The sequence below is a fragment of the Alligator mississippiensis genome, chromosome 2, assembly GCF_030867095.1.
Source record: "Alligator mississippiensis isolate rAllMis1 chromosome 2, rAllMis1, whole genome shotgun sequence".
NCBI lineage: Eukaryota > Metazoa > Chordata > Crocodylia > Alligatoridae > Alligator > Alligator mississippiensis.
Genome location: NC_081825.1, coordinates 263,187,273 through 263,212,469, shown reverse-complemented (window position 1 = coordinate 263,212,469; position 25,197 = coordinate 263,187,273). Strand labels below are relative to the sequence as shown.

The following is a 25,197-nucleotide window of genomic DNA, read 5'->3' as shown; positions in this document are numbered from 1 at the left end:
GCAGAGGTCATGCCAGGACCCTACCTGCCGAGGCCCCCTGTGCTGCTGGGGATGGGAGGAGGCTGACCAGGTCAGCACCAGCCAGCAGAAGTGGTGGCAGAGCCATGTGCCACTTGGGGCTGACTGGTGCAGGCAGGGGAAGATGCAGCTGAGCCCCTGCTGCTCCAGCCAGGCTCATCCTGTCCCGAGTGGCACACGGCTCCACCGCCGCTTCTGCTGGCCGGTGCAGACCTGGCCGGGCTCCTCCCGTCCCCAGCAGCTTGTGGGAAGCCAGCTTCAGCACCGGCTAGGAAAAGCAGCATGCAGCTGAAGCCAGCTTCTCATGAGTTGCTGGGGACGGGAGGAGGCCGGCCTGGTCAGCACCAGCCAGCAGAAGCGGAGCCGTGTGCCGCTCGGGAGGGGATGAGGCTGGCCGGAGCAGCAGGGGCTCAGCTGTATTTTCCCCCTGCCTGCACCGGTCAGTTCCGAGCGTCATGTGGCTCTGCTGCCACTTCTGCTGGCTGGTGCCGACCTGGCCGGCCTCCTCCTGTCCCCAGCAGCACATGGGAAGCCGGCTTCAGCTGCATGCTGCTCCGGATGGGACGGACCCACCCAGGTCCGCACCAGCCAGCAGAGGCAGTGGCGGAGCCGTGTGCTGCTCGGGATGGGACAAGCCTGGCTGGAGTGGCAGGAGCTGAGCTGCATGTTCCCCTTACCTGCGCCGGTCAGCCCTGGGCGACATATGGCTCCACCACCGCTTCTGCTGGCTGGTGCTGACCTGGCTGGGCTCCTCCTGTCCCCAGCAGCATGTGGGAATCTGGCTTCAGCTACATGCTGCTCTAGATGGGACAGACCCGCCCAGGTTGGCACCAGCCAACAGAGGCAGTGGCGGAGCTGTGTGCCGCTTGGGACTGACCAGCGCAGGTAGGGGGAAAGTGCAGCTGAGTCCCTGCTGCTCCGGCTGGGCTTATCCTGTCCTGAGAGGCACATAGCTACTTCTCTTCCCACACGCACCATGTCGGCAACATCAAGCTGACGCGGTGCGTGTGGGAACCTTGTCTCTTCCCCAGCCCTTCAGCAGCCATTAGGAGTCTGCTGAGGGGCTGGGGGAGGGACAAGGGGTGGGAACGAAAGTAAACCGTGTTTACTTTCATTTCCCGTCGCAGCACTGCGGGCCTCAAAAAATGCCTTGGTGGGGCCGCATGTTGGACAAGCCTGACCTAGGAAGAAGAGGATGTGGAGACTAGATCATTAGTCAGAACAAATAGGAGCTGGACTCTGTGGTGGGACTGTAAGTTTCTCATCTCTGGGTCAAGGGATCAAGTGTGGAGAACCTGGCTCTTGTTACTTGGTTTAAAAGCTTTGTGTTTGTGAGGTGTGGTGCTAAATAGTGGTTTTGTCCAAACAGTGCCTATGTGGACAGATTGCTAAAATGGTTTGCTAGTCTTCCCGCTTGTAGGTGCTCTGTGGCATTGCTGTGTTTGCCACAAGCTGTGGGGCATGTACCCAGAAGGTATCAAGCTGAAAAGATCTGGAACAGTATAAGTTGGGGACCACAAGCAAAACTTAAACCTGTTTGACATATTTAGTAGCATGGATGCCTGGAATAATCTGTAGTTATACCTGATCAATGCAAGTAGTCTCAGATTCAATTCTGTAACATTAGAAAGGACCCAGGATGCAAGGTATTCTCATCCAACTCTGTCCTGGGCTGGAAAGGTTGGGGGGAGGTAATCTTGACTGCCCTAGAGCTTCTGCACCCTTCTGTGCACGGACAAGTCAGTGATTCTTAATTGTAGACTTATCTAAGTGGCAGGCATATGGTTATCAAGTTTAGAGAGGGTGGATTGATTCAAATGCTGCTTGCTTCATAGTTGTACTGGTGTTAAGTTAGAGTCGATCTTAAAGAAAAGATAACGTAAACAATCCTAAGCGCTTCAACCTAGGTCTCCCCCGTGGCATTAGAAGAGCACTGAGAGCATTACAGCTGACTACCTGGGCATAGTGCTGTGTGAACTGCCTTTGCTGATACTGCCATTTAGCCCTCCCAAGGCAGCTTATGTAGCTTCCACATCAGTGGCAGTACACAGAGCAGCTGCCTGAAGTGATCAGTGAGTGTGATAGACATGTCTGTAGTTGTTTTTTTTCCAGCTGTGTCTTGCGTGTTTTTTGTTGTTGACTTCACTCATTGATGGAAACAGTCTGGCTCTGAAGTTCTCATACTGCAGCTGGTGCAGTAACAAACAAAACACAAACATCAAAATATTCCTCTGGGCCTTGGACCAAGCTTAAGACTCAGTCTTGCCACTGTATGTAAATTCAGTGAGGGCACAGTGCTCTTGCCCAGCTGTTCCTTGGACACCTCTGGACTCCTCTTAAACTGGTTTTAGTTTGGTAACAAATGGCAGTGACAGATGTATAGCATCCCAACATAAACTGTTTCCTGGGGACATGTGTCAGTATCAGGCACATCTGCTACAGTTGTTTTTCACTTCTGCCCAGCTCCCCTTCTAAATCCCTCCTGTGGTTTACTCTGCCAGCTGTGTCAAACTTAATCCTCCTTCTGGGCCTTTAACAGCTCTGCCCAAGGTTGTCTCTTCATAGAATCATAGAGAAGTAGGGCTGGAAGGGACCTCCAGAGGTCATCTAGTCTGACCCTTTGCCTGAAGCAGGATCATCCCTGTCCAAACCATCATCTAAACTCTAAGACTACCGTCAGCCTGACATAACACAGACCTAACACCCTAACTTGCCACAAGTGAAGCAGGGGAACCATGGCAGCTAATGTCCTGCTTCTGTGAAATGTCAGTATATGCTCAAGAGATCCCAGGTAGAGCCACGTCCCCTCCCCCCTCCCCTCACTACAGAGGAAGGCAAAAACCCCCACAGTCTGTATCAATCTGGCCATGGGGTAAAATTCCTTCCTGGCCCTGAATATGGTCTGACCCAAGAAGAACCTCTGGTGTACCCAGAACCCTCTGGCTTTGGTGCCAGCAGGAGCACTGGCACACCCCAGTCAAAGTCCCTGGTCTTGGCTGTAGCCAACACTCATTGTCTCCTGAGGAAGGCTTAAAAACATCCTGCCACATGTAGCAGAAATGGAGGGAGGGGGCAACCAGCAAAGCACAGAAGCATGGGAAATGCCCACAGTAAAACATAAGCATAGCTATGCCTAGATCATGCCTAACTAGTGGCTGTCCAACCTCTTCTTGAACACCTCCATGATGGAGGGTCCACAACTTCCGTAGGCAGTCTATTTCACTGCCTTGCTGTTCTAACAGTGAAGAAGTTTTTTTTTCTGGAAATGATCTAAATTTACTTTGCTGCAGCTTCAAGCTATTGGTCTACATCAGAGTGGGCAATTATTTCGGGTGGAGGGCCACTTACTGGGTTCCGGCAAGCCATTGAGGGCCACGTGACAGGCAGCCAGGGACAGATAAATATTAGTTTTCTAAATTTTTAGGGGCCCTGCAGGCCGGATAGAATGGCCTGGTGGGCCACATTTTGCCCACCCCTGGTCTACATCTTCTTCCTTCTCCCTGCAGCGAGAGAGAAAAGGTGCTTTCCCTTTTCTTTTTTTTTTTCTTTTTTTATGGCAGCCTTTCAAGTATTTTAAGCCTGCTGTCATATCCCATCTTAAATAACTTTTCCACAAGCTGAACATTCCTATCTCCTTCAGCCTCTCCTCATATGACTTGTTTTCCAGGCCCTTGATCACCTTTGTTTCCCACCTCTAGACTCTGACTTCTCCGAATGTTTTTTGAATGTGAAGCCCAGAACTGCATACACTACTTCAGATGAGGCTTCACCAGTGACAAGGAGAGAGGCACCATCACCTCCTTTGTTTTGCATCTAAGCTTCTGTTGATGAATCCCAAAACTCTGTTAGCCTTTTGTGCAACTACATCACACTGCTGTGTCGCATTGAGTCTGTGGTCCACCAGCACTCTCAAGTCCTTTTCCATAGTGCTGGCATCCAGCTAGGTCTCTCACATTTTATATTTGGGGTTTTGATTATTCCTCCTGAGGTGTAGCACCTTGCATTTGTCCACAATTGAACTTCATCCTGTTAGCTCTAGCCCAGCTTTCCAATCTGTTGTGATCCTCACTTCCTCCCGCATATTCACAGTCCTTCTGAGTTTTGTGTCATCTGCAGACTTGCTCAAGAAGCTTTCTATGCCATCATCAAAATTGTTGATAAACACATTGAACAGCATCAGGCCCAGGACTAACCCCTGGGGGACTCCACTCTAAACCTCCTGCCATTCTGACATGGACCTGTTTAATAATTACCCTTTGCTTTTAGCTAATTTTGAGGTTGCACCCCTAATTGTCAAGCTAATTACCCTGTGATGAACCTATACTCTATGAATTTGTTCAGTTCTTTTTTCAGCCTGGTTAAATTACTGCCATAAGCTATTGTCAAAGCTAGTGAGTTCCACAACTTAATTACACTGTGAAAAAGCCCTGTGACTCTGAACTCGGGGGCAAGGAGCATCATGATGCTACATAAGCCTTGTCTACATTAGACATCCGTAGGAACTACTTCACAGTTAGGGCGGCTAGGATCTGGAACCAACTTCCAAGGAAGGTGGCGCTGGCTCCTACCCTGGGGGTCTTTAAGAAGTGGCTCGATGCCTACATGGCTGGAGTCACTTGAGCCCAGTTTCTCTCCTGCCCAGGCAGGGGGTCAGACTTGAAGATCTACAAGGTCCCTTCCGACCCTACTTCTATGATTCTATACGTTTGCCTGGTTCTACTGGCAGAAGTCCTAGCGTCAGACAGTAGCCTGTTACCAGACTTATTAGACTTTAGGTAGTGGCACCATATTCATGAATAACTGAACAAGAGCAGTCCATTGCCTGAAGAGAGTGTTTATTGAACACAGCAGTTTGCAATTTCAAGTATGTGACAAAGAACAACAGAAAAGCTCTGCCTGAGGTAAGACACAACCTGGTAAGACACAGTGGGTGGGTCTACAGGAGACGCTTTACTGCACAGTAGGCTCATGTAACCATGTGCAGCAGTTACTGTACAGTAAATTAGTCTGTTGCACAGTTAGCTAGTACCTGTAAACACAGGTACTAAACTAACTATGCAGTAAAACTTGTGTAGGTGCTGACCAGGAACAGATTTGCTCCTGGTCAGCCACACCAGCAGGGGGCCTGGTCCTGGTGCTGCTCACCTCCTGGCTCCCCCAAAGAGCCATGAGCCGTTTGGTGTGGGTACTGGGTTCCTCTCTATCCCCATGCCCCCTGTCCCAGTCCTGTAGCGCTTCTGGTCCCCACAGGACTGGGGAGCTGAGTAGCTCCAGGACTGGGGAGTCCTTGCTGGGGAGCTGTTCCCTTCATGAGGGATTCCCTGCCCAGCCAGTGACTGGCTGCCACCAGCCAGTCAGGACAGGGGCCTGGGAAATCCCTCCTCCCCCCTCCCCCCCCCCCCACTGTTTTCCAGCCTCCTGCCCTGATTGGCGGATCAGGGCACAGGGCTGGAAAACAGCTGCCCCCTTGGAGCCCAAGCTTGACCATAGTGTCCCCTGCCAGCCTGGGGCTGGCACCCAGGGGAGCCTAGAACTCCCCCTGGCTGCCATATGGCAGAAGAACAGGCCTTCCCTGAACTGTTCCTGTTGGGAGCAGATTTACTCCTGACCAGTGCACATGTAGACATGCTGTCACAGAAAGCTTACTGTGTAGTAGGCTTTCTGTGCAGTAGTTGCACGTGTAGATGTACCCAGTGACAGCACACACAACTTAGCCTAATCAAAAAAGACAACAGAAATCCTTGTATGAGTCTTATGTAATCCTGAGGGCAGAATGTCTACTTATAACTAGGTATTCAGAAAGTCTCTTTTGGAGGATCCACAGGTTACCTAAGGTGATCCTACAGGCCTCATCTTTGCCTGGGTATTTATAGGGATCTGCACCTCCTTGCTCCATCTTAGGTCCTTCACCTATCCCATCTCTCTCATGACCACACATTCAGAGTCTGTCTTTTACTGCTTCTTAGGTATTCCACTCTCTCGCCCCTTACAGGTTTGACTTTGAAATGCAGATGTAGCCCCTTGCCTTCTTACCCTCCCCTGCTACATCAGGTCATGTACTTAACATCTATAATATAGGTTCAGAATCAGTTAAAGGACCCACACTGGTGGTGATTGTACCAGGTCTTTGCCAACAAGCCATTCTTGCCAGGATGTTAGAGCAGGTGCACAAGCATGCACTTGTAACAGCTCCACTCAGTCAGTATCTTTGTTAGCAGAGTGCAGAATGCCCTGTGGGACAATGCTGGGTTAGCCAGCAGAAAGCTCAGGCTGGTGCCTTGGATGGTGTAGAAGCCTTCTTTCATATTAGAGTTGGCGTAACTCTGGGGAGGAGGGCAGGATCTGCAGCTCTAGAGGAGAGTGTAGATGCACTCAAAGGTTCTTTCAACAGTATTTGAGTTCTAGTGTAGAATAGGTTTTAGTGCAGAGAAGATAACTTGGTCTCTGGGTTATTAACCAAATCTAATGGTTAATGTTCCTTGTGACTGAGCAGGGTTCCAGCATGGGATGGGATAAATTCTGTCATGGTGCAGGCAAGGTTATTAAAAAATAAAAAAAAATTAAAAAATCCAGTTCGGACAGAGTAAGGACCATGGCTAAAGAGTTGCTTGGCATTAGAGGGGGACTGTGACTCTTACTACTGCTCTGTTTCCCTTGGCCATTCCTTTCCTGTTAGCAGCTAGCAGCTCCACTGTCTGAGCATGGCTACAATTTCCTTTTTCTTAACAGTAGCCCCTAATGGAAGCAGGTGCATTGTGGTTTCCTGAAAAGCTATAGAAGCGGATGGAAAGAAGGCAGCAACACCGTATGATCCTTGCCAACTCTGCAGACTTTGAGCCCCTGCTGTAAAACAGTAAAAAGTGTTCCTATAACTTTTCAGGTCTGTTCTAAACCAATGGCCAGGAAAACTCATTTTAGCTAGAATGACTTCCTTTTCCTGTTTCATTTGCCTAAAAAATGTTACATTTTTGGCTATTAAGTAGCAGAGGACATAAAGGAAACATCAAGTCAAGGGACAGGTTTTTAGGTTTACTTTTGCTTTGACCGACCCTTTGGGAATACGTATGTATACTTGAACTGACAATGTGCAAATTTAGTCTGTGTGTGCATGTATATTGACATGCTCCTCAGAGCATCATGGGTTACTCTTTGACCTTTCATGTATAATGTACTTAACCAGGTCATCAGTAGAAATCTGCAGACTAAAATGTAGAGGTGTGCCAATATATCAGACCATATCAGATTGGCACTGATGAAAGGAAAATTGACATCATTGGCAATTGGCTTTTTTGACCAGTGTTGCCAGTCATGTCACTGATAAATGCTGCATGCATGCATGCAGCTGCAGCATGCATGCAGCCAGGAATGCAGCTGGGTGGCATGGAGAGCAGCATCCAGCTGATAAGTCTTTTGGGGGTGGGGATCAAGGCCTGCATTGTGACGGAGGGTGTGGGGCTGAGGCAGGGGCAGGTGCTGCCTAGCTGGGGTGGGGCGTGGGACAGCCATGGGCAGCTAGTCTGGGGAGCACAGGAGAGGTGGCTCCCCATTGCTGTGCACACCTCCAGGGGAGGCATGAGGGGCATGTGCCTCCCACACTTGTATGTGGGGCAAGGGTAGGCTGCCTGCAGGGAGCTGTGCCAGCCTCTTCTTGGTGGGGGGTGGGCTGGGCCAAGGCTGAACCTGGGGTGGGCAGTGGCAGTGCTGGGAGAGGGGGCTTACAGGGTGGGCCACAGTCACGCAAAATTTGCTGTCAGATCCCCCCCCAGTCCCTCTCCCAGTGTTGCTGCTGCCCCCCACCAGGAAGAGGCTGGCGCAGCCCCTGGCCCCGAGGCCACAGCAGGCAGCCCACCCTCGACCCATGAACAAATCAGGGGGGGCACATGCCCCTTATGCCTCCCCTAGGGGGATGTGCAGTGATGGGGAGCCACCCCATTCCCCCATGGCTCCATCTCATGCCCTGTCCTGCCCTGACTGGGCAAAACCTATCCCTGTCCCAGCGCCTGCCCCGCTCCCTCCCTTACCGTGGGGACCTCAATCTGCATGCTGCTCCCCAAGCTGCCAGGGCTGCATATCGGCTATCAGATTGGTATTGACCAATATGGCTTGTTAATCGGCCATCAGTATTGGCCAAAAAAATCTTTATCAGTTCAAGCCTACTAAAATGTTTACTTTCTAAATAGCAAATAATTAAGTGTTCAAGTATGAACACAGATTTAAAGGAAACAAATTGGTATGTAATGAGTCTGCTTGTACTGTGAACTTCAAAACAACAAGAAAGAAGTACTGAGTGGGAAACAGTATATACTGGTTTTGCACCGTTAGAGAGCCTTAATTCTTTAGAGCATCCTCAGTGTTGGTGGGAACGGTCAAATTTCTCTTTAAAAAAACTGAAGAACACCGTTTTGTGAGGTGCTAATAAATTACTTCTTTTTTAAATAAAAAAAAAGTAAGATTTTTTGTAAGAAATGAGCTTGCACTTGCAGACATTGTTGAAACCCCTTTGATTGACTACAGAGAAGGGGATACTGCTTGTTAATCACTTACAGTGGGATCTACACTGACAGTTGTAAGGGAAAAAAACAATTGGTGTATCCTGCAGTGACTGTAGTACTTGAAGCTGATGTAGTTATTGTGGATGCTGTAACTCTCACTTCCATCTTGTGTGGCTGAAGCCTGAAAAGTAGGGCTTTGTATCGCAAAAGACCTTAAGGAGGCTTTGTAGCTGCCATGATCTTCATTTCTTTTTTGGGAAGTACGAGGAAGTGTAGGGCACATGCAGAACCTTGATGAAAACTGCTAGTAAAATCCAGTCTTAAGTGTATGAGAGGCATGTATTCTTCCAGTGGGCTGTACGTGATTATGCCTATAGTAACTAGGGTAAATAACTACTTAGTTTCTTCTGTACTTTGGTCTAAAGGCTCAGTCCTCAAAAACAGCAGTTCCCAACCTTTTTATGCCACAGCCCTGCAAACTGTGGACCAGAAGTGGCTATGGCCTGATAAACTGCGGACCATTGCGCAGAGCCTCATGGCTGGAATTTCCGGCTGTAACACAGATAAAGCTAGTTCCATCCCCCACTCCCCGGGGGGGGGGGGGGGGGTCAAACTGCTGCTGCAGGTCCTGTGGAAGGAGTTGTGGCCTCTCCGCTGGCTCTGCGGGGCCACAGTTTGCCGGTCCTTGGTCACTTCCGGTCTAGCAGCCAACCGTCCTGTGGACTGGCAGCTGACCCTTTGCTGCCTGGCATCGGGCCGCAGTCCAGGAGTTGGGAACCCCTGCTCAAAAACATTGGGCAATTAAGTAGTTTGGGATCTGACTTGTTGAACTAAGGACAGGAGTTGTGTGGCATTGTTAAGAACCAGCTTTCCATTGCCACATGTGCCCCACCAAGATAATGTTGATCATTCAGTTTTGGGCCTTTATAGATATGTTTTTTGTTGCATTTTCTCCTAAGCTCCATTGTACTTGCTGATTTTGAAGTCCTGAGCTTCATCCGTTTCTCTGCGTGTGCTTAAAAGTTTGTTACTGTGGTACATTAATACCCCTTCCTTTTCTAACAACTAAACACAGAACTTGTTTTTTTTCTCAACCAGAAAAACACTACAGATTGACACTTGCACATCAGTATTTTCAAAGTGTTTGACTTTTTTGTTTGTGTTTAACACCGATATAAATCCATTGCTACTTTAAATGGATTGCTCTGCCTGTATTGCTTCTAGTCTCCAATTACTAGTTTTAGTTGAAATAGCTCTTAAATAAAACAAGGTAGCTTTTATTTTTAGTGTTCATTACTCTTATTTGCAGTCAAATACTCTTATGCTTATACTTGTTGCTACTAACCAATTATTTAGCTTTTACAAGTGTTAGTAGAAGTCATGGCTGACTTCCTTTCTGGAGAGATTGACAAGACAGGGAGAATTTGCTGTAACTTATATGAAGAAAACTTGCATTCATGGCAATAAAAACTGGTTTGTCACCTTGCTTCTACTTAAAAGCCAAAGGAGTTGGCTATATAAATCCTCTGGAACGATGAGGTAGTTACCCACCTAGTTCGTACAGAAAGTGACTTGGCTTATTCTGTTAATATTGTAAAATTGCTTAAGAGTAGGTCTTCAGGAAGTGATTTCAGGTTTCAGACAGTTCAGTAGAAACTCTTTATTATCATCAGCAGAAGAATATTGGGCTCCTTCAACAAGTAATTTAAATAGGATGTGCTTTCAAAGCAAAGACTAAATAAAGTACATGCTTATCTTCCAGGGAAACACCTAACCCTAAAGACTTATTAGGAATGTTAGATAGAACTATTCCTGAGAAAATGTTGGGAGTAATAAACAGAATGGTAGCTAAAGCCTTGCAGAAATACAGTAATTTTTTTGTAGAAAAGCTTATGGGAGATGATTTATATAACCAAGTCTTCATTGCCCATTAAGTTCCTGAAATAAAAATTTTAAAGGCTCAAAGCTAGAGGTTTTCATAGATGTAGGGTCGGAAGGGACCTTGTAGATCTTCTAGTCCGACTTCCCTTGGAAGTTGGTTCCAGATCCTAGCCGCCCTGACTGTGAACTCTAGTGCCTTCTAATGTCTAGTCTAAACCTACTCTTTAGCAACTTATGGCCATTATTCCTTGTTACTCCAGGAGGCGCTCGGTGGAACAAGGTCACTCCCAATCCCCGCTGGTCCCCCCCTAGTAAGTTTATAGACAGCCACCAGGTCCCCCCTCAGCCTTCTCTTGCGAAGGCTGAACAGGTTAAGGTCCTGTAGCCTCTCATTGTAGGGTCTGCCCTGCTGTCCCCAGATCACAAGTGGTCTTCCTTTGGACCCTCTCAATGCTGTCCACATCCCTCCTGAAGTGCAGCACCCAGAACTGGACGCAGTACTCCAGCTGCGGCCTGACCAGTATCACATAGAGGGGGAGGATCACCTCCTTGGCCCTGCTTGTGATGCATCTGTGGATGCCCGACAAGGTACGGTTAGCCCTACTGACCGTGTCCTTGCATTGTTGGCCCATGTTCATCTTAAAGTCAGTAGTGACTCTAAGATCTCTTTCTGTCGCTGTGCTTTCAAGAAGGGAGTTCCCCAGCCTATAGGTATGCTGCTGGTTCCTACTGCCTAAGTGCAGCACCCTGCACTTTTCAGTATTGAATCCCATCCTATTTTCGTTTCCACCCCTGTAACCTGTCCAGGTCCTGCTGTAATCTGTCCTTCCCTTCTAGCGTGCCCACCTCACCCCAAATCTTGGTGTTGTCTGCGAATTTAAACAGGCTGCTCTTCACCCATTGTTGAAGTCGCTAATAAAGAAATTGAACAGTGTGGGCCCAAGGACCGAGCCCTGGGGGACTCCACTGCCCACTTCCCTCCAGGTCGAATATGACCCGTCCACCACCACTCTCTGAGTATGACCCCCTCAGCCAATTTGCAATCCATCTGACTGTGTAGGCATCAATGCCACAGTTGCCTAGCTTTTTAATGAGAATGGGGTGGGAGACCGTGTCAGAGGCCTCCCTGAAGTCCAGAAAGACTACATCCACGGCGACACCTGCATCCAGTGATTTTGTGACCTGATCGTAGAAGGCAATCAGGTTGGTCTGACAGAACCTGCCCCTAATGAACCCAAGCTGGTTGCTGTGCGGGCTGGGCCTTGATCCCGCTGCCAAGTGCGAGTCGGGAGGGGCGATCCGCGGCCCGTCTTTGCGCACGCGGGCTGTGGCCAGCAGCCCGGGCACGCGGGGTTGGAGAAAACCAGTGGCGAGCTAGAATTAGTCACAAACGTGTAGTGGTTGATTGAAAAGATTATTTACTTACACCCAAAGATGGTAGTGGTGTAGGCTGGACAGTTTTCCAGGTGCAGCTCCGCTTAAATCCTCGCTGGAGGACTACGACAAATTCCTTTTCCACGGAGTTGTTTAGGCTCCGCGGGTTCGGCAATTCTTTCTCACGGAGTTGTTTAGGCTCCGCGGGTCCGGTTCGGTTCCCTGGTCCCCCGGAGTTGTTAAGGCTCCGTGGGTTCGAAAATTGGGTTTACAGGAAAGGGATACGTCTGGGATTGCGATCGGTGACGGGGAGAGGTTAGAGGCGATTCGTTCTTTCTCCTTTTTCCCTCCGGAGTAGTTAAAGCTCCGTGGATTCGATTATTAAGCCTCTATTGCCTGCTTGAAACGTGTTGGGTCCGTGAGGATCTGCAGCGCTTAGAGATCTTCACACTGGGTGAAGTCTCCTCCTCCTGGTGTTTGTGGAGCCCTCCCTTGCGGGGGGGTCTCCTCGGAGTTCTCCAACTTGGGCGGAAACCACTCAAGCCTTTTGTACAGCTAGCAAGCCAATAGCTAGCCGCCACGTGTGCCTACATTTAGAACCGGCCAGTAATGTGGCACGAATCTAAATACAAATGGCGGGAACTCCTTTGCACCGTACATCTCTGAGATGCAAAAGAAATGCACCATGCAAAGAAGCTGCAAATTGGCGGGAAATCCCCCATTGCACCAGAGTTCTCTCCCACAGCAGAGAACTCTACCGTGCAAAGAAAGCTACAATTTGGGCGGGAACAATAATTTAGCGGTGCCGAAGCACACACAAACAAAAACCACAACTTTGGGTTGTGACAGTTGCCCTTGAGCCTCATCCCTGCTGCTGGCCTATCACAGATGTGCTCCTTGATAATCTTCTCAAAGAGCTTCCCCAGGACTGAAGTAAGACTAACGGGCCTATAGTTGCCCGGGTCCTCCCTCTTTCCTTTTTTTAAAGATGGGGACCACTTTGGCCTTCTTCTAGTCGTCCGGCACCTGACCAGAGCACCACGAGTGCTCGTAAAGCTGTGCCAGGGGCCCCACAATAACCCCTGCCAATTCCCTCAACACCCTGGGGTGGAGAGCATCTGGACCTGCTGATTTGAACATGTCCAGCCCCTCCAGAAGTTCCCTAACTCAGTCCTCCCTGACCCTAGGCCTAGTGATTGAATTGAGATGAGAGGAGTCTCTAGACCAGTGGGGGTCAATCTTTTTGGCAGGTGTGCCACAAATTAAGCCTCATGCCTTTCTGTAGTACCACTCCTGTAGTGCCACTTACGCCATTGTGGTGCCTATCCTCTCACTGGTCTGCCATTTGCCACATGCAGATGCAGCCTTGTTACTTTGTTTTAGCCTGTACTAAGTACGGCTGTGCAAAGCTTCAGGTGCTGATTTGATTCAGAGGTGATTTGGTCCAATTTGCTGGCCAAATCTCCAAACCCAGATTGAATCAGGAGACCAATAAAAAGGTCCGAACTGATTCGAAGCTATCCAAATCTATTCGCAGATTCAGGCAGTCCCTGCTTGCCACTGCAGGGAGCTGGACCTGGACTCCATGCCGGTAATTAGGGGCCAGGGAGGGGGGCTGTAGGGGAGAGAGGAACCATGAAGGGAGCCTGCCTGGCCCCAGCATCCGGCACTTTAAAAAAAACAAACAAAAAACCCCAAAATAAGCCCCACACTCACTGGCTGCTACAGTGGCTGTCAGGGGCTCTGGGGGCTTGTGGCAGAGCCCCCCCTCCCCCATGCAGTGGGGGGCAGTGGGGATTGCCCTCCTGCCTAGCAGGAGCTGGAGAGTGCTAGGCTTTAAAAAAAAAAAAAAAAGTGCTGGGGCCAGGTGGGGTGGCCATTGATGGGGCTGGGAGAGTGGGTGGGGCATGGGGCCAGTTTGATTCGGAGATTCAGCTGATTTGGCAGCAGCTGAATCTCCAAATCCGATTTGGCCGAACCGATTCAGGACAGTGATTCAAATCACCAAATCGAATCGCTGCCCCCCAAATACAAAGCAAAAGTAGCTGCTTTGCACAGGCCCAATACTAAGACCTTCTAGAAAAGATTGCTTGAAATCATAGAATCATAGAAAATTAGGGTTGGAAAGGACCTCAGGTGGTCATTTAGTCCAACCCCCTGCTCAAAGCAAGACCATCCCCAACTAGATCATCCAAGCCAAGGCTTGAAAGCCTCCAGGGATAGAGCTTCCACCACCTCTCTGGGTAACCTGTTCCAGTGTTTCACTACCCAGCTAGTGAAAAAATTCTTCCTAATAGCTAACCTAAATTTCCTGTGCTGCAACTTGCGACCATTGCTCCTTGTTCTGTTGTCTGTCACCACTAAGAACAATCCAGCTCCATCCTCTTTTGAACCCCCCTTCAGGTAGTTGAAGGCTGCTATTAAATCCCCTCTGTCTTCTCTTCTGTACAACTGAGGCAGATGGGACAGGGAACAGAAAGCAGAACAACGTATCTGGCAGGGGAAGGATTGTTGTGACGCTTGGGGAGGGTGGGTGGCTAACTTTATGGTACAACTGCCAGGAAGGTTGGCCCCCACTGCTCTGAATGATGGAAACTAAGCAGATAGCAAACATGTTTCTGTCTGTATAGCTACATCCACACAAGAGGTTTTTACATTTCTTACCAATGTAATAGTGTCAGTAAAACTTCTGTAATATAAACTTACCCGTAGTGAGGGTTAGTGAGAGGGGAATATTCTACAAGCATAACTACACTGGTTAAATCTACAGTATTTAGGCTATATTAGTGGTTTTCAACCTTTTTATTACTAGTGCATACGCCTTCTAAGCTTGATACATACAGCCTGGTTGCATGAATGACTTGGAGTTATGGCTAATAAGGTAATGCCATGTCACTACAGCCATTCTGTAACCTCTCTAACCTGAGAGATTACCAAGCTGTTCATTTTTCTTCCTTTTTCACCATTTATTTCCTTTTTCCCTTCTGCTTCTCATTTCTTCCTTTCATGTATCCTCTAGAAGTTCACTGAAAGCTCCAGTTTGAGAAACCATATTCATAGCTTCACCACCTTAAGGAGTTCTTTACAAGAAGTATTTGGCCAATACACCTGTACTGTCAAAGTGCTCCTAAGACATGGATGCTTATCCTAGGTGTCCTTCTCCCAAGTGAAATAGGTCAGTGGTGCTCCACCTTCAGCCCATGGAGCTATGTCATCCGGCACGTGGGGCTTCTCACAGGTCTAGAAATCTAGCCATGGCAGTTCACAATGCCACCATTCCCCCACCTCCAAATTCCTGACTTGTGGGGAGCCCTGCAGGCTGGATGACATGGCCCTGTGTGTCAGATTGCACCTGCATGTGCCAGGACACTTGTGGACTCACTCTTTCCCTGGGTTCTAGCCCAGAGGCTGGCCTCTGTATGGCAATTATATATGCCAGCCAGCACAGCTGTCTGTCAGGGATAAACCTTTGCTTTGATTCTTCCCCATCTTTAGAGACTTAAAAGATGTTTCTATGCTGCAACGAATCTTTTTAGCTTAAGTCTGCTTCTTCCTTGTTAAATGCTAACTGCTTATATTAAGTGTACATTATCACAGATTCACAAAGGCTGCTGCTAAAAAAAGAGAAATCTCTTATGGTGCATATTGAAACTACTTTGTCATTTTCCAAGCTGCTTGGTAAGGTGATTGTCCTTGCTTCGAGTTATTAAAAAAGCTACCCACCAGAATGGAAGCTGAATTTTAAAGGAACACTGCCAAATATTTTTAGATAGCAAATACAGATTATGTTAATGGAGTGCTTTTATATGCTATGAGGGGGGATCTCTGTGTCTAATTTTCAGTGATTTTAAATTCATTAAATATTCCCTTTCAATGTTTTAAAATCCAAACACAGAACCTTTCAGCCAGCACACACAAATGAGCATGAAACTGAGCATTTAATCTCCACTGTCTATAAAAGTATGTGAAATGACTCGGTGACATAGGGTAATGGAAACTTGTTTACTGAAAAGTATTTAAGAATTTCTGGATTAATAATCCAAATACAGAACTGAGATAAAAGAAAGGGGAGAGAAGGATCCAGTGCAGTGTGGGAAGTTAACTACAGTCGTCAAGGTAAGCAGCAATTTCATAATTCCTATCTAAGGTAGGAACTTGCTTAATAGAAGTGGTTTTCTTTTGGGCTAGTATCTATTTATCCCCCCAACACACTTCACTTCAGTCTCAGTGCACAGTTCTGTGTGTCCTCTTTGGGGACCTTCTGATAAAAACACATACCAAAAATGTTGTTTTCAAGATCTTTAGAAACATGAATCAAAGACTTAAAAGTTTCTAGGCACCTATACATTGCACAGAAAATCTTTGATTTGGATCCAGGCAGCCAAGGCCTGGATGGTGAAATGTCACATTGTCTAAAGAGCAGATTTTTAATTACACTGAGCTACTGCCCTGAGACTGCAGGAGGTAAACATAGATGCATCCAAGTTGAACTAAATCTTTTGTGCTCAGCTCTGCTCATGAGAGCATTTTCATCAGCCTCAATAGTAGCTAGCTGGAACTCTCCAAATGTGTGAGACCCTTTATAGAAGACAGCCTCTCAGAACAAATTCTGGTTCTCCTTTGGCTTTGTAGTGATGGCTTTAGAATGAAGCAGAGAAGAGAAACTCACTCTTAACTTGAATGAAAAGTTTGGGTTTTGGTGGTATGAGGATTTCCCCTTCTGTTGGGTATAAAACACAATGAAGGTTGATTTTTTTATAACCTTACATCTGTCTCCCTGTTCAAACATATGCCCATTCTGGATAATCAGAAAATAAATTCCCATGCATTTATGTAAAATCTGTCTTTTGGCAAATAACAGACATCTGAGGCTCCTTACTGTGGCTTAATTGAATAGTCCAAACCATAAGTGCAAGAACCTTGGTTTTCTGAGGAGCAATGAACACCTAAACAGATGATGGTTCTTCTGTATAGCTGCTTCATTGGTCAACCTCATTCACTCATCACTTCTTCTGTGGGATCTTAGACTTGCTGTCTACTCAGCGCTGCCCATGCCAGCACAACCTTTGTCTATTGTAACAGCAGATGGGGCCTCAAAAGTGACTGAGGCATCCTTATTTTTCAACGCAGGGACAACTGACCTTGTAGGGTGACTCTTACTGTGTGCAAGGAGTGCTTTGGATGCTCCATCAGACACATTTGAACTGCTTAGAGGGGGTTCTCATGGGAACATTGTTGAGATGATTGTGGTAGATTTTTCAGAAAAATGTTGAAGTCATTTTCATAGACTGCTGCCTTTGTTATATATTTACATGATCCATCTTATCCACCTGTGTCTTTACCTCTCTCAGGAATCGGAGAAGAATTCAAGCCCACCATAGCCCCCTGTACAAAGTCACCTCTCAGGCATAACTGGAAGTCTTTAAAGCTTTCAAACATGAAAAGCTAGCAGTAAGCACTAACTGCTGGGAAAGTGCAGCCAGGTGTTTTGTCTTTCCTTGTTCCTTGCTTCAGGTTTTGTGCCACCCAATAGCATTCAAGTACAAGGGCCACGATGTACAGGCCTAGGCTCCTGACAGATGTTCATATTTGTTCTGTGATCCCAACAATCCTGGTTCCTGCTATGGCGCGTGTTCCTGGCACAAGACAATTGTGGGATCAGGTCTCAATCACACCCTACTGCTGGTGCAGGGAAAGCCTAGGCACTCCTTGCACTGGCAAGTAGCATGCCTGATGTGTCTGGCAAGGAGTGCCAGTCAGCTGATCTGTGCTCCAAGCTGCAAGAATGAATTAGAGCCCTTCACTCAACTAAGACTGCTAGCCAGCTGATGGATGCTAGCCACACCTTCAATTTAACATGTGATGGAAACTAGCCAGAAATGTTATTACACAAGTTGTGCTGTGACTTCAGTTTATTCCCTGTGTTATCCTGCCATTAATTGTATGAATGTGTAGCTGGGTTACTATTTAAGATGCAATTAACTGGTTAATCACTAGGGGTACACCGATTTAAAGATTTTTTTTTTTTTTTTTGGCTAATACCAACAGCTGATTATTAACCAACGATATCAGCTGATGCCAATCTGGTAACTGCTATTTAGTAATAATGCAAAGCATTTTAAACAGCTGACATAAACCCTTTTCTTTTTTTATTTGGCACACTTCAGCCTCCTGCATCTCATGTATCAGTGTCCTGGCACTTAAAAATGGCAGTGGGGGTGCTTGAACTAAAACTTGTTGAATGGGCTCTTCCCAGCAGGTGGGCTGGGAACGGGGGCGGAGGGGAGGGGTGGCAGTGGGCTGGTCTGCAGCCACCCCAAAATTACCTGTAGCCCCACCCCCAGCACAGCACAGCCCAACCTCCCTGCCCCACACACAGATCCAGCTCTACTCCTTCCCTCACTACTGGGGCCTTGATCTGCCCCCCCATGCCCCTTCCTTCCCCCCGCTCCTTCCCCCACAACAGACTTACCAGCCAGACACTACTGGGCTGTGCTCCTGGCTGCCCGCATGTTGCCCTGCAGCTGTGCATATGCACAGGGCATTTATCAGTGACGTTATCAGCCACGTTAACCAAAACAAGCCGATTGCCGATACTGTCAATTTTCCTTATGTTGGTGCCGATCTGATATGGGACTGATGTATTGGTACACCTCTAGTTTTTTTGTTTAATTGCTATAATCTTTGTCCGGTCAAAAATACGTAATCAATTAACCCGTCAATTGACCAACTTGCCAGCTCTAGTTCATGCTTGGTTATAGCCACCTTTCAAATGAAGGCATCTATTTTGTGCTTGGATGTCAGTTTTGTACCAGGGGTGTTGTGTTGCAGCTGTCAGTGAGGAAGCAAGAGCTGCAGCAGTTTGAAATGACTGATCCTGTCACCCAAAGCTCATGAAAGGTTGGTACTGTCACGTACAGTGACACTTTTCCCCCTCTATCTTGGCACGCGTAGCACATCTTAACTGTCTGAAAAGAGACAATTATTTGATTCCCTTACCGCCTCATTCTTGTTTCTTATCTCTGAAGCCACACAACCAATACTACCCTTCTGGAAGAGCTGAGAGCTGACTATAGAGAGAACAGGTCTTTCCATTCTAGATGACGTGACCTTTACTTATAAAACCAAGGCAGCACAACCCTTTGAAGACAGCTGTGATCTTTATACCAAATGATAATATTTATCTTACTAGCTGAAGAGAATTTTACTGAATAGCAAGGAGACCTTCGTGTAAGTGAAATGGGTATTACAAGGGAACAGAGACAAAAGAAGAGATGGTTGTATTTTTTGGACGTGAAGGGCAAATTGGTCACCATTCAAGTCCCAGTAGGCAATCTGTTCACAGTCTCCACTGTAGTTTCAGATCACTTGCTCTGATAAGGAGCTTCCAGTTCTCTTGTCCAGCTCTTTGAAGAGTTCAGTCAGCTATTTTAGCCCCTTAGTCACCACATTCCACTCCCTTAGATTAAAGGCTGTTAACAGAGCTGTTGCACAACTCCTGCGTTTTTGTGGACAGTTGGCAGGACAGTGTCTGAACAACGCTAGTTTGAGTGGCCTTAAAAATTAAGTTACTCTTCACCAAAAACTGCAGCTGCTCAGACTGGTTACAAGCCAGCAGTGTTTCTAGGCCTGCAGTTGAGCAAATGTGGCCAGAGTTCTGTGCTTCAGAGGCTGTGTTCAGCTTAAAAATGAAGTGACAGATGCTTTGGGCATAGCTGAAAATTTTGGGGGCCACTTCTGCAATGTTGTTCATTCTGCTAATTCCAGAGGAAGCAACCCAATGTTGGGCATTGTAGTGCAGATAAGCATGTCATCTGGTGCCATATTCTTAGGCACTCTTATTTTTAAACCTTCATGGCTATGGGACGCTGCTTAAAGCTGCTACTAGTAGGCAACCTATTAGAATTCGTTATAGTACTGGTCCGAATGTCACTATCACGAGCTGAACCAAGCTGAACTGTGGATAAACCCCAAAGAGTCAGATGTGTTTTCTGTTGATCTTGTGGGCCATATTCAAATAGCATGCCTGGCATATAATTGAAAATGGATCAAGTACAGCCTCTCCATTGCTTTGCTAAGCAGAGTACAATTTGTACTAGCGTGGGCTACCAAATATTTTGCAATGGGAGAAAGAACATGGAATTTTCAAAGGAAAGGGACTGGGTGTGACCTGGGGGTTCTAATTCTGATTTCATTGCTGACTATCTGATCTTGGATAAGCTATTTAATCTCACTGTGCCTCCATTTTTCCCCCTTCTTCCTCAAATGGTAAGAACTTGCTTGATGAATGGTAGGAAGAAAGACTGCTCATTGGTTACAAAATGCTTTGAAGCTTGAAAATACTCTCTGAACACTAGTTTAGCATCATGGAATCTCTTATGGGGAAGAGTTCAGGGAGGAAGGTAACAAAGGAAACTCATTAAGTCTGAGACTTAATTTTAGGCTTCAGCCCGCAAAGCTTCTAGTGATTTGAGAAGGGCTTGGGGATCCATTACTTTACCAGCTATTCATGGCAGTGGGGGTTTTAGAGTTATGTTGTTCAGACTTGTTTTTTAAATAAGTAGTTAAAGTATTGCCAATGAGTGCAGTGCTCTGGGTTTGCATGGGTATGCCTTAAAGTAGCCTTCCTCTTTCACTTTAGCTTGCACTTTCAAACAGTGCCTGAGCAACCTGAAGCTCACCAGAATATTAGAAAAAACAGGAGTTATCTCTGGTCCCCTTCCCCTCTTACTGTAGACCTGCAAATTTCTCCCCCCCTCCCCTCCCCCCCAACCTCATTGGGCAGCCCATAGAAATTAAAAGTAATCAAAGTCACTGGTAGCATGCAGGTTTGGGAAAACTCAGATTCTGCACGTTGAACTGATTAGACTTGAGAGTCAACTTCAGACTAGGTTTTATGGTAGGTGATATGTATTCTTGTGGTACAGTGTGACTGGGGGGAGGCTGGGGGGGCAAGGGTAAAAAGAGTTAGATTTGCATAGTAGGAACTCTGAAGGATCTTTTTCTCCCAAAGAAATGCCCTTAATGGGGGAGGAGGAGAAAGGACATTGTTCTTAGCCCGGTGGTGTGTATAGCTTGCAATGCTGACTCTAACCTTTCATCAAAGGACAAGCTGGGATGTAAAACAAACACTGAGGTTTTGTCCTTTATTTTCATGCTGGTTTTTGATTTGCATGGTTGTGGGTGGAGTATTTGGCATATTTTTGGCTTTGAGCTACATGGGATCGTAAATCCACAGTGCTCCAGGTCAGAGCAAATGAAACTTTGCTTCTCTGAGGCCCAATGTGCCCCTTGGGTGGTCTTCTCTTCCATCTATGGCTGAGCATTGCTTACTAGAATGGTAAGCACTGCCCTGCAGACAGTCCTGTGTGTTATAGCAGGATCCTTGCTTGTGCAAGTCTAGCAGCAGATGAAATATCCAAACAGATGAAATTATCCAAACTTTGTCCCTACTAAGAGGGCACAGGTTCTCTAAGCATAAAATGTGAGACAGCATTTTGGGCATAATTCCGGATATAAAACGCAGTAAATCTAACCTATCTGAATTTCACCATTGCTCTGGTATCTGCCCATCCTAAACAAATAAAAACACTATCTTGTCTCAAATGCTGGAGATCCCTGGTCACTGTCCTATTAGGTGAGAGGGAGTAAAAGCTTGCTGTAGGCAAACTGTAGTACCGCATGTGTTGGGTTTTTTTGTTTTGTTTTGTTTGTTTGTTTGTTTAACAATCAGTACATCCATTTCAGGACAGGCATGCTTGCAAGCCTCTGAACAATCAGTTTAAGGGAACGTTTAATCAGTTTATCTGAGTTTGTCTCTACTGATTGCTCTCTTCTGCATCAGTTGTCTGTGCCTTAGGTAACAGAAGGCTCAGTCTGGGTTTGGCTGAGTGTGTATGAGTGTGATGCCAGAGGGTGTGAAATGATCTTAGGATTGTAGAAGCCTCACTGACTCCATACATTGTGCTGCTTCAGATGACCTAGCTGGGGAACCTGGTCAGTCAGGCTGGAGAGTTGAGGCAGCCAGATACAGTGCTGGCACACAACTCCTCTGTGTGCTTTTGGCTACAGAGGCTGGTGTGTCTTACCCATACTAGCCTAATGAGCCATTCAATTCAGGTGGACGTTTTTGATTTTGACTGCATAGTAACTTGTTAACTGGCTGCAGTCATTCTTTGGATGTGCCAGTGGGTGGTGCACCGTAATAAATTCTGCCTTCATATTTTCAGTCTGTATGTGGGGTCTACAGTTTCTGAGCTCTGGTGACGCTATAGGAGTAAGACAAGGTTCTTTGGGTGAATCTGATAGCTTTTATTAAACCAACTTAAATACTTTGAAGAAAAATTTTTAGCAAGCTTTTGGGTTTAAAAACCCTTTGTTAGGCTGAGGAAGTTTGTGCAGTTGGTGTGTGCTCTTCCTAGATGTTTGTGAGTATCTTCAGTAGCCTTAGGTTCTGGGCACTGAATATGTTCATTGTGGCAATGTCTACAAGCATGGCTTGAGATTTTTCATGTTGTAGTGGCAATTGTGGAAGCCATAGTAGGAGCTGAACTTTGGGTTTGCTGTGCTGAAATCCCATGTTTAGAAGATATTTCATGAACTTATTTCTTGGTTGGTCTTACTTTTCAGGTGTGCCACTTTTGACCTGAAAAAGGGTACCATTATCTTAGCTGATTTAGTTTCTTTACTAACTTTATAAAGAATATGCAAAACCCTCTTTGTTACTGTAGGGTTCCCAATGATCCCTGGACTTTTGAAATGAATCTTTATAGGAGCAAATATATGTACTTTGCCAGGTACTCTCAGTACAAACCTAGCCATTATGGAAGGAGCAACTTTTAAAGATCACAAGTGAGTCATCGGTTCTACACCATTCTCCTGCAGTGCAGCCAAGAAATGAATAGTAATTTGGGCTGTGTTCAAGATTAACGATGAGAGAGGAGGATCAGAAAGCGCTGCCAGTTGCAATTAAATTTTTAAATGTTGCAATTAGTATGTGTGTATACCACACTAGCCCAACTGTGTTCATTCTATGGGTAGAATAAGGATGTGGTGTTGTGCTACAGTAATGATATATGTGATCCATGGCCATTTTGTTAATTATTTTACCTTTAATTTTGTTGTCTTAGGCAAGGAATGTGTTCAGCAGCTGGCAGAGAACACCAGGTATTTCAGGAGGCAGCTGAAGAAGATGGGCTTCATTATCTATGGAAATGAAGATTCTCCTGTTGTACCTTTGATGTTGTATATGCCAGCAAAAATTGGGTAGGTTTGGCAGGGGAGAATTTCCCACTTCATACAAACTTGAGAATATTGGAATACAGGGACTCATACTTCATGTTGGGGCAAAGCTATCTTTCCTTAGCTTCTGTGACTACTGTTGAGTCTTAGTAAATGCTGCCATGTTTTCTAAATGATCAGTCTGCAGTTTTGAAAGAAGCATTTTGGAAAGCTAACTTTTTAAAGGGTTGGTTTTTTTTTTTTTACTTGCAAGTAAAAAATGAATAGAGTCTAGGTAAAATTTGATGTTGTATTGCCCTTGGGATTCAGATTTGTGACTGAGGTGTGTGCACTTAAGAGGTGACCTGGAATCTGGTGAAAATATCAGGTGTCTCAAGTAATTTTTCAGAATGTTTCTTGAGACAATGGGATTCTACCCCCACCCTTCCACCCCTAAGAAACACTTGATAAGTCACTAGCTTCTGAAGTAGCTTTGGTCTCAAGATGGTAACCCTTCAGTTTATAATGGCCCAGATTGCACTTTTTAGTGCCTCTTGCTGGAATTATTTACAGTATAGTAGATGAAGAAGGGGATGTGAGCGGTATGCAAAATAATGGTACCGAGAAGGTGGATCATCAAGACCCATCTTATGTTTTCCATTTCAAGAATAAGGGAAATCAACAAAAGTGAAGGGCATCAAATGTAAAACCAATGCAAAGACATGTTATACAATGTATAATAAATCTGTGGAACTTATTGCCAAGTCTTGAGGCCAAGGGCTTAATATAACTGCAAAAAAGGATTCTTCATCCCATATGGATGGATAAAACCCTTGCGCTTGCAATGGTATAAATCAGCCTAACACAAATCTCAATCAGCCTAACATAAATCTCCTAACAGATGGAGATTTGGGATGATGCTGTTCATCTACTGAGATTTGTGCATCTTCCTCTGATATCTTCTACTGGCAGCTCCTGGGAGAGGCACTAGATAGAACGCTGCTTAAGTTTACTATGTTGATTCCCATGTTCCATGCTAAACCCTTGCTAACTTTGGAGTAGGCTCTGTGACTTCACCATGTATCTTAATTAAATTAAACTGGTGAAAATTATCCTTTTTGAAACTGGAGTTGCTTCTGCTTTGGGGGTGGGCAGCCAGGGGGAATTCCTCTTATAGTCAAAACTCCTGAGCATAAGTCCCTGTTTTCTATAAGAGACTTTTCAAACTTGGGTTACAAATCCACTTAGAAGCAGTCTGCTAAAAGACCAGCCCTTGCCAAATATAATCTTTCAGCTTTGTTAGGACTTAATACAGCGAAACCTTTCTAAGAAGACCACCTCGGGACTGAACAAAAGAGGCCTTTGTGAGCAGGCATTCCACCTTTTAGAAGGCAGTGGAGAGACTCAGAACTGCAGTCTTGCAGGCAAACTTCACTGAAGGCCTGCGTGGCTTAGTGTACAAAGACCTTTACTGCTGCTGTGCCTGTGTGTCTTTGGTACCACTATAAACATTCTCCATTGTTTTCTTTTGTAGTGCTTTTGGACGTGAGATGCTGAAGCGGAATATAGGTGTTGTGGTTGTGGGTTTTCCTGCAACCCCAATCATTGAATCCAGAGCCAGATTCTGCGTGTCTGCAGCTCATACCAAAGAGATGCTTGATACAGTAAGTGTCTCATCTTGTCTTCCTTTTGTTCGTGTATTTTGCCTTCCCTAACCCAGAACAGCATTTGGCTATTGATTTTTTTTTTTTTTTTTTTTTTTTTTTTTTTTTTTCCAGGCTTGTTCATTGTTAGCACATGAAAAGCTTTTATAGCATTGTAGACAGATTTGAAAAAGTTCCCATCTGGACAGTGCAAGGTGGCTTCCTTTGGTAAATATACTAGAGCTTTCCTCAGCACAGCTTGCAGTGACCCAACTAACAGGCTGCCCATCCCTTTCCTTGAAGGCACTCCCTTTTTATCTCTCAGATGATTCAAAAATTGTGCAGATTTTGGGTAGTTAAGAACATGACCCCTTTCAAAGGGGAACATGACCCCTTTCAAAGCTCTTCTTACAAATGACAAGAAATAGAAGTTAGAGATGTTAGAGATGAAGACTGACTAGATAATCAGCTAAGGAGCCAATGCAGATTATGGCATATCACTTCACTGCTAGAGTTAGGATTGTTGTGTTGTGTAAAGGCCTTATTGGCTAGTGATTGAGCTCTGCCAT

At 46.1% G+C, this 25,197-nt stretch overlaps 1 protein-coding gene across 2 annotated transcripts in view; it reads left to right on the top strand.

The window, feature by feature from the left end:
* The window catches only part of SPTLC2 (serine palmitoyltransferase long chain base subunit 2), a 152,574-nt gene that overhangs the window by 111,617 nt on the left and 15,760 nt on the right, over positions 1-25,197 (top strand). For both annotated transcript variants that reach the window (XM_019478896.2, XM_014608284.3), the window contains exons 10-11: positions 22,895-23,030; positions 24,520-24,649. In XM_019478896.2, the coding sequence (XP_019334441.1) occupies positions 22,895-23,030; positions 24,520-24,649 (266 nt within the window). The remainder of the gene's footprint in view (positions 1-22,894; positions 23,031-24,519; positions 24,650-25,197) is intronic.